Here is a 13535-nt window from a genome sequence, read left to right as displayed (position 1 = left end):
AGATTTGGCCTGTGTGGCTGTTACATAATTCTCAAGACAGTGGGCTTGTACTGCACGCCCTTCCTTAAACGCACTTGCATACTGGTACTTGTATGCGTAACTTACTGCAATGGTCGTGCATTACCAGCAGATCCTGTACTACGCCTACACATTCGACACCCAATCTTATTTTAACCAAATATATTCCCGGTATAAGTTTTGTTTAGGATAGCAAGGGGGGGAGACCGGTAAAACACAATGCCAACACAGTTGAAACGCATAAAATAAGAGAAATAACATACTTGGTTTCAGAAAACAGTACTAAGTGTCCCAGCGTCAATGCCAGTACATGTCATTAGCACATGACCGGGGTAGTTGGAGAAGTATGGGAGAGGCCTTCGCCTTGCAGTGGGCGTAGCCTGGCCGCTGCTGATGGTGATGAATGATAGCAGCGGAGAAAGTCTACTTCCACAGAGTTCTGCTGATATTTGCACTGGCCCCTTCCTCTAAACAGTTCACCTCTTTGGAAAGCAGAGTGACGTGCGAGAGGGCACCTGTGCCTATTTGTGTGACCGTTTGTGACTGTTCCAAGTGACTGTCACTTGGTATACAAAGCACGTCTTCGCGCGGTTGAGGCGGAGAATGAACTATGAGTGCGCGGCTGAAGTTCACTGCGGCCTGTCACCTTGGCGTTTTATAAGGAAGCTGGCAGCGTGTCACCAAAATGTGCGCACCGCAATCGGCCAACGGAAATAAAATCTTATGCGTGTGATGCCATTCCGATACCAGCATACTCGGCAAAAGCTTAAGTGCCAGAGCACGTGATATAAGGGTGGCATTATAGGGCAAAAGGAAACGAGGTTGTTACATGAGCGAGTATGTGGCGCTTTCGAGTACTGTACAACTTTATTTGCGTTGTGTTTCGATGCGCTGATATGCTTGATGCAGTGGACAACTTTCTTACGAAACGCAAACCACGTCTATGTTGAGTACACTTATTTGAAAGACAGTTTTATATACGTATTTGTTACACACTTGGCAGACTTCCAGCACCTGTTTAATTGGCTGCCCCCTACGCCACCCTAAAGCTAGTAATGTTTTTGAAGGCCTGCTGGAAACATTTAGTTTTTCGAAGAAATACCTTACCCTAGTAAACTAAAAAATGCTCAACTGGCCCTCACAATGTGTACAGTACCTGTTTTGTCAACGCGGGCGAGAATAATATACCTTGGCCGAGTAAACAGTGTACTCGAACTAGCTAAGAAACGTGGAACTGGGCAAGTTCAGCATCCCCTTTGGCTTCATGCTCGCATAAATCTTGGGTCTTAAACAAACATATCTGAGTGAGTGGCTCATCAATGCCACATAGATATAAAAAGTAAATGTGAGAACAGTTAGACAAAAAAATAAACCCGTCAATAAATAAACGCTCGATAAAAAGTATTCTTACAATTTGTAGCGATTTTACACCTTCAAGCATTTTCACCCCGCGTTTAATTGTTTGCCCAAAATTTTATAGCAACTTACCTTTCTATCCAGCTTGATCACTTCCGGTCCTCCAACGTCATAAAACTTGTCGTCTTCAAGCTTTTCCAATTCCTGCAAAATATTAGTACTAGAGGTAGAATCGTATAATACTACAGGCAGCATAGGCCTGTACCTGACGCATTGGTCATTCTTCAATTCCGCTAGAATGTTAGCTGCGCTATACTTTCGCGTAAGTGGGTCGGCGTATGAAAACGCCTTCTTTCAAACGAAAGACGAAATCGCTGCTACGTTTTTTTTTTCTTTCTGGAGCATGCAGTAGGAATGAGTTCCAGTGAGCTTGCTGTTCGTGCTTTTTATTGTTGTATTTTGTGTTCCAAACTAGATACCTTGACTCATTATCTTGATGGACAATGTGCCAAGCTGCCGCTGTGTGGCTTCAAAAGCCGGTTCGTAATGGCGGTTGTGTGGACGTCCCGGATAGAAATCCGATGGCTGGGCGAAAAGCGCCCTCGGAAGTTTCCGAAAATTTCCGGAAGATTTTTTTAGTTTTTTTTACGAAAGCCTTATACCTCTATGGTTCAAGGTCGCTTTGGTAGGTACAGAAAATATCACGTGACTCAAGAAAAGCCAGAAGCGAATAGAAGCATGTCCAGCCGTGTTTAGGACATGATTACTGATTGGCAGGTATTTACTGATTGATGAGTGATTGGATCAATGTGGATTAGGGTGGATTAAGGCGGGTGTGCGTATCATGGCTACGCACGCTTATATCGCATTCCGTTTCTCTACCACGGGTGCGCTTTAAAACCACGGCGCTGCAGTTCTTGCTTATCTTGCCTTTCTTCTTCTCCGCCCTTAAACTGGCTCTCTTAACTACTACACGCAGAGACAAAGCAACAGCGCGCGCATGCGATCCCATAGATGAGATGACTATATATATATATATATATATATATATATATATATATAGAAAACTATCAGTCATAGCTCTCGTAGTATAGCCGTCTGGGCCGTTTCCTTTTTTTTTTCTTTCGAAAGTAGTCCTATTAGGGTTATTATAATTACACGAAGGTATTTCGCCCTCGTCAGCAGCAGCCCTTGGTATAGTTATTCGGGCGGCTAGCTTCCCACGCTATGCGTGCCGCCATCGCACCTGGTTAAGCTTTTCCTAGACGCTAGAGTTATGCTTTGTCCGCGCAACCTTGAGCGATCGGAAAGCGCGTTTTCCCCTCTTGGCCGGCGGAGAGGGGAGGCTTCGTTCCGGCCGCGAAGCTCTCCACATCTCTGTAAGGTGCCTTGTGATGGTCTCGTGCTGCCGATGCCCTCTCGGTGAGCGCATATTTCCCCCCTCATATTTTAAGAAGTTCAATACATACAAGCATTTGTCTCGCAAACCAGATTTCTTTCAAGGGAATTTTCCACGTCTCAGTAATTTCTCTCGTCGTATTCGAGTGCTGATTGCCGTGTTATAGTTTGTTAACGAAGCTTTCCCTCAAGTCTAAATATTTTAAGGCAGTTTTCCTAGCCTCTAAAGCCGCTCGAGTTCGCTTTTCTCCTCGAGCGGCCACTTTTCCTAGAAAATATGCCTTCCGTATGCAAGAGTGAGGCTCGGAGCACAAGTGTGAGGCTCGGAGCAGGAGCTGTGGCGCTTGAAAGTAGCCTGGGGCCTGACGAACCAACCGACTGAGCTATCTTTCCGGGCAACATCGAAGGGTCACGAGTTCAAATCACCTCCTATGCTCATTTTTTTTTCACCCCTTTTTCTTTCTTTTTTTTTCTTTCTTTTAATGTCTTTTCCTTTATTTTATCACTGTACGGGAACCCTCCTGTAAAAAAAAAAAAGAAAGATATATATCTTCAAATATGTATGGCCTCACATGTGCAGGTCATAAATACCAGGTTCTCTAGCCGAGTGCCATCCATGCGGTATAACAGAGCTCAGATTCGTCCACCTTGACTGATCAAATAGGGCACCACCGTAGGTTAAATGAGGCGTGCAACTCCTGCGGGACCCGCCGTGGTTGCTCAGTGGTTATGGTGTTAGACTGCTGAGCACGAGGTCGCGGGATCGGACCCCGACCACGGCGGCCGCATTTCGATGGGGGCGAAATGCGAAAACACCCGTGTACTTAGAATTAGGTGCACGTTAAAGAACCCCAGGTGGTCGAAATTTTCGGAGTCCTCCACTACGCCGTGCATAATCAGAAAGTGGTTTTGTCACGTAAAACCCCATAAATTAATTTTTAATTTAACTCCTACGGGGACGGTAGAGTATCCGTTTCCAGTGCAAGAGGACCGTGATCCAAATCCTGGTGCCGCGCAATTCTCCACCGGAAAATAAAAAAAAAACCGTGTGTTGAGAAAATTGCACAAACAGGCCTGGAGTGCGGCCTGATCCTGGTGACCAGAACCGGTAACGCACTCTCTCACCAGAGCAGGATTCACCACCCTGGTGCAGTACTTGGCCACAACCTCCTATATGAATACAACAATCGAACCCCGGCCCTCAGTCCCCAGCAGCCGCGAAGCAACTGACCACGGCGGCGGTCAGATCTGTGACGCTGCAGAGGGTGCTAAGAATACCTGGCTCCGGACAGGCCGCCATTGGAATCTGAACCTGGCAACGTTTAACGTTAGAACGCTATCTAGTGAGGCGAGTCTAGCAGTGTTATTGGAGGAATTAGAGGGTAGTAAATGGGATATAATAGGGCTCAGTGAGGTTAGGAGGACAAAAGAAGCATATACAGTGCTAAAAAGCGGGCATGTACTGTGTTACCGGGGCTTAGCGGAGAGACGAGAACTAGAAGTCGGATTCCTGATTAATAAGGAAATAGCTCGTAACATACAGGAATTCTATAGCATTAACGAGAGGGTGGCATGTCTTGTTGTGAAACTTAATAAGAGGTACAAAATGAAGGTTGTACAGGTCTACGCTCCTACATCTAGTCATGATGACCAGGAAGTCGAAAGCTTTTATGAAGACGTAGAATCGGCGATGGGTAAAGTCAAAACAAAATACACTATACTGATGGGCGACTTCAATGCCAGGGTAGGCAAGAAGCAGGCTGGAGACAAGTCAGTGGGGGAATATGGCATAGGCTCTAGGAATAGCAGAGGAGAATTATTAGTAGAGTTTGCAGAACAGAATAATATGCGGATAATGAATACCTTTTTCCGCAAGCGGGTTAGTCGACAGTGGACGTGGAGGAGCCCGAATGGTGAGACTAGAAATGAAATCGACTTCATACTCTGCGCGAACCCTGGCATCATTCAAGATGTAGACGTGCTCGGCAAGGTACGCTGCAGTGACCACAGACTTGAGGAGGGAACGAAAGAAACTGGTACACAAGAAGCCAATCAGTGAGTTAGCGGTAAGAGGAAAACTAGAGGAATTCCGGATCAAACTACAGAACAGGTAATCGGCTTTAACTCAGGAAGAGGACCTTAGTGTTGAAGCAATGAACGACAATCTCTTGGGCATCATTAAGGAGTGCGCAATAGAAGTCGGTGGTAACGCCGTTAGACAGGAAACCAGTAATCTATCGCAGGAGACGAAAGATCTGATCAAGAAACGCCTCTAATCCTACAGCTAGAATAGAACTGGCAGAACTTTCTAAGTTAATCAACAAGCGTAAGACAGCGGACATCAGGAACTATAATATGGATAGAATTGAACAGGCTCTCAGGAACGGAGGAAGCCTAAAAACAGTGAAGAAGAAACTAGGAATAGGCAAGAATCATATGTGTGCGTTAAGAGACAAAGCCGGCAATATCGTTACTAATATGGATGAGATAGTTCAAGTGGCTGAGGAGTTCTATAGAGATTTATACAGTACCAGTGGCACCCACGACGATAGTGGAAGAGAGAATAGCCTAGAGGAATTCGAAATCCCACAGGTAACGCCAGAAGAAGTAAAGAAAGCCTTAGGAGCTATGCAAAAGGGGAAGGCAGCTGGGGAGGATCAGGTAACATCAGATTTGTTGAAGGATGGTGGTCAGATTGTTCTAGAGAAACTGGCCACCCTGTATACGCAGTGCCTCATAACCTCGAGCGTACCGGAATCTTGGAAGAACGCTAACATAATCCTAATCCATAAGAAAGGGGACGCCAAAGACTTGAAAAATTATAGACCGATCAGCTTACTGTCCGTTGCCTACAAAGTATTTACTAAGGTAATCGCAAATAGAATCAGGAACACCTTAGACTTCTGTCAACCAAAGGACCAGGCAGGATTGCGTAACGGCTACTCAACAATAGACCATATTCACACTATCAATCAAGTGATAGAGAAATGTGCAGAATATAACCAACCCTTATATATAGCTTTCATTGATTGCGAGAAAGCGTTTCATTCAGTCGAAACCTCAGCAGTCATGGAGGCATTACGGAATCAGGGTGTAGATGAGCCATATGTAAAAATACTGGAAGATATCTATAGCGGCTCCACAGCCACCGTAGTCCTCCACAAAGAAAGCAACAAAATCCCTATAAAGAAAGGCGTCAGACAGGGAGATACGATATCTCCAATGCTATTCACAGCATGTTTACAGGAGGTATTCAGAGGCCTGGAGTGGGAAGAATTGGGGATAAAAGTTGATGGAGAATACCTTAGCAACTTGCGATTCGCTGATGATATTGCCTTGCTTAGTAACTCAGGAGACCAATTGCAATGCATGCTCACTGACCTGGAGAGGCAAAGCAGAAGGGTGGGTCTGAAAATTAATCTGCAGAAAACTAAAGTATTGTTTAACAGTCTCGGAAGAGAACAGCAGTTTACGATAGGTAGCGAAGCACTGGAAGTGGTAAGGGAATACATCTACTTAGGGCAGGTAGTGACCACGGATCCGGATCATGAGACTGAAATAACCAGAAGAATAAGAATGGGTTGGAGTGCGTTTGGCAGGCATTCTCAAATCATGAACAGCAGGTTGCCACTATCCCTCAAAAGGAAAGTGTACAACAGCTGTGTGTTACCAGTACTCACATATGGGGCAGAAACCTGGAGGCTTACGAAAAGGGTTCTGCTGAAATTGAGGACGACGCAACGAGCTATGGAAAGAAGAATGATGGGTGTAACGTTAAGGGATAAGAAAAGAGCAGATTGGGCGAGGCAACAAACGCGGGTAAACGACATCTTAGTTGAAATCAAGAAAAAGAAATGGGCATGGGCCGGACATGTAATGAGGAGGGAAGATAACCGATGGTCACTAAGAGTTACGGACTGGATTCCAAGGGAAGGGAAGCGTAGCAGGGAGCGGCAGAAAGTTAGGTGGGCGGATGACATTAAGACGTTTGCAGGGAAAACATGGCCACAATTAGTACATGACCGGGGTAGTTTGAGAAGTATGGGAGAGGCCTTTGCCCTGCAGTGGGCGTAACTAGGCTGATGATGATGATGATGATGATGATGATGATGAAGGCGGGTTATGTGAATGAAGGAGGATTAAGGCGGATCAGGGTGGATTAAAGAGGATACAGGGTGAACAAGGTGAATTCGGCTACAATGCTTTCGCGTTCGCCTTCGGCGATAGCTAAGGACACCTGCAAACGTTTTGCTAGTTTTCGCCTAGGGTATGGAGAAACGAGGAAAAAAAATGAAGGGAATTGATGTAAAGAATGCAAAAGATACCATTAGTGCCGCCTCATGACATATTCATGAAAAAATTCAGGTGACATATTATATCATCCAGTTTGTGCAGCATTTTCTTTTGTGATTGTGGTGTTATATCCTCTGTTTGTTGCTCAGAGAGGCAACTTGTACATGCGGCAGTTTAGCTTGCCACAAGATCTTCCCTTTTATGTATAATTACATAGACACCCCACGCACATTTCTGCCGTCACCGTGATGTAGGAGTAATAGTGGGAGTAGCAGAAACTTTATTTTATTTGGGGGTAAGATTGAAAGAAAAGGTGGATCACCTAGCCCACTGCTACACTGGCGTGTGCGGCTCGCTGGGCGTGGTCGAGCAGAGAAACAGGGAAGATAGTCGTCATAGACTATGATGCAGAAAATCAGGCTTGAGAAGCTTTTCACGTGTCTTGCCTAGTCTGTTCATAAACGCCTCGGTTGGCACGCCGAGTAATAATGTTTCGTTTTATTCGCATAGCAACCACATTACTACTTTAGATGCATTTCTGCCGGCGCTGTCATGTAGGAGTAGTAGTAGAAGTAGTAGAAACCTTATTTCGTTTTGGAGTAATAGGGCAAAAATAGTTGAATCACCTAGTCCACTGTTCCGCTGGCCTGTGAGATTCGCTGCGGTTGGTCGAGCAGAGAAAAAAGGCAGACAGTCGTGATAGACTATTGTCCCGTGCTAGTGACGGTGAAGAAAGCAAAACGCTGAATCTCGAAACTAGCGTTCTATTGGGCGAACTTGTGCCAACAAGCAAGTTATGTCAAAGGAGAGCAATGCCGGCAAACACGATCTGTGGTCGCCCGAAACTGACCAACGGGTCATGCGCGTCCGCTTTTATACATCAGTCGTCGAATGATCCAGAGTGATCGCTGGGACCCGCGTGTCTTCCACAAAGTTATACATTATTCGCGTCGCGCATACATGCAATCAGATTACACAAGATTGGGTGACAGACAGCGGATGGCACCATCGATAATTTTCCAGAAACTTCCGATACATCCCGGCGAATCCAGCGCTGTGCGATAACATTTCTTAGTTGGTGAAACCTGGTCGCCCGATAAAGAAAAACAAGTACACGAGTCAATACCCCCCTCTTAAAAAGCATCGACCCGATGCTGCAAACAAACGAAAGTAATAAACAAAAACACCCGTCGCAAAAGAGACAACAAAGTAAGGAAGTTTGTCAGCGTGCGTAAGAGGGCTTAAGACGCACCACGTGGACTGCTTCAGATTGTGCGCGGCTCCGCTGTGAATGCGAAATGCCGTTTCGCACGACTTCACAGCCCAGTGCGTCGATAAATCGGATGAATTTGTAGGGTCCTAAATGGCGTCGCAACAGTTTCTCGCTGAATCTTCGTAGGCATATAGGATTCCGAACCCAAACAAGGTCGCCGGCCTGGTACTCGACGTAGCGTCGCCGGAGGTTGTAGTGTCGGCTGTCGGTACGCTGTTGGTCCTTGATCTGTAGGCGGGCAAGCTGTTGGGCTACTTCGGCGTGCTGTAGATAGGTGGTGACGTCAGGCTTCTCTTCGTCGGAGACGTGCGGCAGCATGGCGTCGACAGACGTCGTCGGGTTCCAGCCGCAATCCAGCTTAAATGGCGTGTTCCTTGTTGTTTCACGCACCGCCGCGTTGTAAGCAAAGGGTACGTACGGCAGCACAGCGTCCCACGTATTGTGTTCGACGTCGACGTACATTGTTAGCATGTCGGCGAGTGTCTTCTTCAAGCGCTCCGTGAGACTATTCGTCTGCGGATGGTGTTATGTTTCGCCTCCGACGCGTGGTATAGCCGGCGCGTATGCAACGGACGCCGGGGCTTCGTTCAAAGTGGCGGACATTTTGGCCCGTTCAGCGTTGCCGCAACGCTTCTTCCCAAGCGCGTCCAGGCATGTTTCAATGCCACGTTTCTTCATGTGTGTGTGTGTGTGTGTGTGTGTGTGTACATGTTGGTGCCCACGCTTGTCAAAGCGCGGCAGCCGGGGAGAGGAGCTCCCCAACTGTGAAGCGAGGAGGTCTGACCGGCGCCGGCCCGGCGGATGCGTCACTTCTAGTCTCAACGTGTACGGGCGCCGCCGTCACCTGTGCCTCATCCCGAGCAAGGCCACCTAGAAAAAAGTAAGGCCTCCACACGCCGCTGTGACGTCACGCTAGTCGGATGAGCCGGACAGTCGACGCTGTCGGCGTCTCCGCGCCTAGGTTCGTTGCGCTTGCAGGGTGTCTGCGCGTCGCGGATACTATGGCATGGAAAAATTGGTGCTGTCCTTAAAGTGACAGCGACCTATAAATGCATATGCTTCGGTTCCAAAGCAAGACACGCATAGCTGAAGCAAAAATAAGGGGGGGGGGGCTGGTTCACCGCAGTCAACACCACCATAGAAGGCAACATTCTTTCATACCTTCATTAAATTACTTGACTGCCAGCATTTTTTTGCGTGTATTGCAACACTACCTGCCCTTATTGTGCATGTGATGTTTGGTCGGGACTAAGACAAGCAAACTGCATGCTCCTTAGTCACTTTAACCTTAGACGGAAAGAAAGAAAGAGGAAAACTGCATATTGAAGACACAGAATATACTTTATTCACAAATGATAAGAACTGCACTCAGAAACAAACATTCTAAATCTTCCATATACAATTATCGTTCTCACTCTCGCATTGCGTAAAACAGTGCTGGCTATACACACGAATATCGAGGTTCATTTTATTGTGAAAATTTTATAATTATAGGGTCACGCACAACTAATTGTCAAATAGAATAAGCTTCCGTCTTTGTTGTACCATTTCTTGTGGTTCTTTTATTTCCACGCGCCTTGTTTGCAGGCCTTTTTGGTCTTCATAAGATGCCGAGAAAATGGTGAAAACTAAGTCAAATACGAGAGGACTACTCTCAGTCATAAAGGAAAACATGCAATAAATGGATTGCGGTAGCATGGAGAGTTCGAGTCATAAATAGGTAGCACAATACACTCAAACACTAAAATGCAAGGTTTAAATTTTGATAATGTAGGCAAATAAGTCCTAGCTACGCCACAGGTTTCTTTTTACAAGGGTTCTGTCAACATAAACATAAGTAGGCGTTCGAAAAAACAGAGCTTCATGAATAAAAAATAATGAGAATGATGTCTCAGGCCTTCAAGGTCTGCAATTTTCGGCAGTTCTTGGCGTTGCGTAATTTGTCATTTTCTGTGCGCCACAATATGTTCAACAGCGTATTCGCTGCAGCACTTACAACATGCCCCATTATCTCCTGTGCAGGATGACCGAAATCACACACATCTACATCCGCAAAGACATGAAGGGTAGCGAACACAAGGCCGACAAGAGTATCTTTCTGCCTTGGAAGGATGAAAAATCGTACGGCATATTCTGGTGTCCTGAGCTTGTCCAATATAACTTCAGTAAATAGTACGGCATTAACTACAACTGCTCGTGGAAACTTCAGGCCACCCCTCGTCAGCTTCGTGATTAATGCACTCTCAGGGTCATCTAGATCGACGTCTTGCATCACAAGGCTTTCACTGCAAGATGCGCATGTCAACTTATTTAGAGCTGCATGGGCTCAATAGCCGGCAACATAGGTTAGTGCCGGTAGCCTTGAAGCTTTTTTCTCAATGTCACAGTCGGTCACACTGACGTGAAACTGGCCGTTTCCTGAATTTACACTTGTCTCCAACATGCTCGCGCTCGGTGGTAGTAGAATGTCCAAATCTGGCAGGTCCAGAACCTTCTGCAACTGCAATTTCTTTTCATCTGCCTTAGAGACACGTGGTAATTGGCACCAGACAATTGCCGGTGCTTTCCAAAGCGATCCTCCAAGCAATCAGCTTGAAATTTGCCAAAAACTACATACTCGAAATGAAGCTCTTCGAGACAGTATATGGCAAGCTCGTGCAAGGCGTGGGTGGTGTGGCTGAAAGATGTGTGCGTTTCACGTGTCAGGCAGCCATTGTCATGTTTGAGACTTCCCCAGTGATCAAGCCATTGAACTATTCTCTCTAAGAATACCAGTTGAGGACATGGCGATGAAACTATTGGACCTTGCGACTGGTCTCGCAACCGCTGTCCTTTTCTTCGCGTCTTTACGTTAACAATGTTCCACCAAGTCAAAATGTTGCCGACATATTGAGATGTTTTCTTTGCATGCTGGAACATTGCAACACTGAGAGCAGCAACAGTAGATGAATTAACTATCTTTAAGGCCAGTTTAACGCTCTGCCGTTTTATGTTCGAGGGGTTCAGTGCCTTCAAAGTGAGCGTTGGCGCTAGCTTCAAGAGCACATGCTTTTCAGCTTCGTGCAACTGGCATACTACCTTGAAAGATGCTGTATCTTTGGTTCAGCCTCATCACTCTTCGGTTCAGGAATGTACATGCATTTGCCAATGTTTCTTTCATTCAGCCAGTTATTTCTTATTCACTTTAGTATGTGAACTTGGTCCACCACGAAAAACAGGGGTCGTGATGGGTCAGCAGGATGCTGGTAAACAATGCTGACACTTCCCGTCTTAACGAAGTAGGGCATGGTTTTTCTGTTTATGGAGGTATTGTCCGAGATCACTGCGATTATGCTAAAACCAGATGCCTTTAGATCAAGAAAAATGTTCCGAAGGAAGTCGTGCAGCGCCTTAGCATCGATTTGTGCCACAGGAAGAATGTGTACAACATCCTTGTTTGAAGAAATCAGGCTCTGTATAATAAATGCGTGGACAGTTCCTGCTGCAGTCGATGAATTTACCGCAGCACCACTAACAAAGCCAGCCTTGTAATAAAAAAATGACTGAAGGTGAATCTCATCAATCATTGACGTTACAGTCTTTTCATGCTCTGTATATGTGCTTACAATACACTTTGCATAGGAAAGAAAGCTACATTCTTGCTGCTTCATTTCAGGGCGTACATCGTATGATGAACGCAGTCTTCTGATTTATCAGGATGCGGCATCTTAAGCTTCATCGAACTTCTTAGGAATCTGTATGCATGAGGTGAAATTGTGAACAAAAGGCTAGGAAAAACAAATAAATCGGGGGCATATCGGCCAGCATTATTCAAAACAAGATCAATTTGACTATTTAAGAATTTAAGCACTTCCAGATGCCATTCTTGCAACTCGCATGCGAAATGTTTTCCACTTACTTCGTCTAGCAACGTTCAAACCAATGGCAGTAGATATCCAACGCTCAGTGCTGATATCCTTATGTGTCTGTTCGATCATGTGCAACACACTTTTCAAATCTCTCAAGTCGCACAGCTTTTCAAGAACTAACACATCACCACACTTCCTCACACCAGTTTGACCAAAAAATACTTCGACGTGCAGGTCTGTGGACACGATCACTGAAGTACGGACTTCAGGAGCAGATTGAAGTGACAATTCCACAAAGAGAACCTTGGAGCCCTTGTTCAAAACTGCCGAGATGACCGAGCTCTGTAAGCTTCCCAAGGCCTTCAACAAGTCCGCAAAGCTACCAAGCAAATTTCTGGCGTCCTCTTCTGCTTGGGTTTGCTGAGAAAGAATTATTGGTTTTTGCAAATATGTGGCTTCCAAGCGCGCTATTTTCGCCCCCCGCGCTTCTCGAACGCACGTTTGCAGACGCGATAAATAGGCAGGGCAATTGGGAAACAAGCTCAGAACTGCAGTTTTCTTCAGACGAATGTTTTTCATGGCAACTTCGACCACTTGTCCTGTCTTGACGTCCGTGTAAGATGTCGTCTTCAAGTAATCCGATGGCAAGAAATGCTTTTCACAGAGCTGAAATAATAAAAAAAACAAGCCGTTACAGGTATGAAGCTTGACGAAAATGTTGAATTTACAAGCGCGTCGACAGGTGCAGAGACCCATATATTGTGCACGCGTGCACGACTGCATTGCGCACTATGCTGACGAAACCTATTCGTCTGGAAAGACAGAATAAAAACAGAGAGAAGAAATACTTACCACTGTGTAGTTCGTTGGCGAGAAGTCCTTCCGAGGAACTGCTCCCGTCCACGCTTCCCGAGTGCCTCAGTCAGATGGCAACTTGTGCACTCGGACACTTGGCCCTCCGTCATAATTGGACTTGCAGTTTGGTGCGCAACAACAGCCAGGCATCGTTGCGCTTCCGTGTACGACGAACCACGCACAATCGAAGAAAAGCAATCGCGGTTACGGTGCAGCATGCCCCACCAAAGCCACCAAGAAAAAGCTCCACGCGTTGCCGCTCTAGCATTGCAGCCACGGAGAAAATTTGTTTTCAGAACGCGCGCCGCGTTGTAAAAACGCAGCGCTGCCCCATCCACCGCTACCATCCGACTCTCGTGACGTATTGACAAGGAGAGGAGATGATGCGGTGGCCTTACATTTTTTTTCTAGGTGGCTTTGTCCCGAGCCGTTCCTTCCTGCCCTCGACTCCGAGAGTATAAAAGCAGCAGCCCACGGACGCCGAGGGAGGCTCC

General features: G+C 46.2%; 1 protein-coding gene across 1 annotated transcript in view; it reads right to left on the bottom strand.

Annotated features, from left to right (window-relative positions):
- The window catches only part of LOC126524719 (uncharacterized), a 451239-nt gene that overhangs the window by 217775 nt on the left and 219929 nt on the right, over positions 1-13535 (bottom strand). Inside the window, exon 9 of the mRNA XM_055067253.2 lies at positions 1507-1578. Within this exon, the coding sequence (XP_054923228.2) occupies positions 1507-1578 (72 nt within the window). The remainder of the gene's footprint in view (positions 1-1506; positions 1579-13535) is intronic.

This window comes from Dermacentor andersoni, chromosome 3 (assembly GCF_023375885.2).
Source record: "Dermacentor andersoni chromosome 3, qqDerAnde1_hic_scaffold, whole genome shotgun sequence".
Classification (NCBI taxonomy): Eukaryota; Metazoa; Arthropoda; class Arachnida; order Ixodida; family Ixodidae; genus Dermacentor; species Dermacentor andersoni.
The sequence above is the reverse complement of the archived record's forward strand: the minus strand, read 5'-3'. Positions and strand labels throughout refer to the sequence as shown.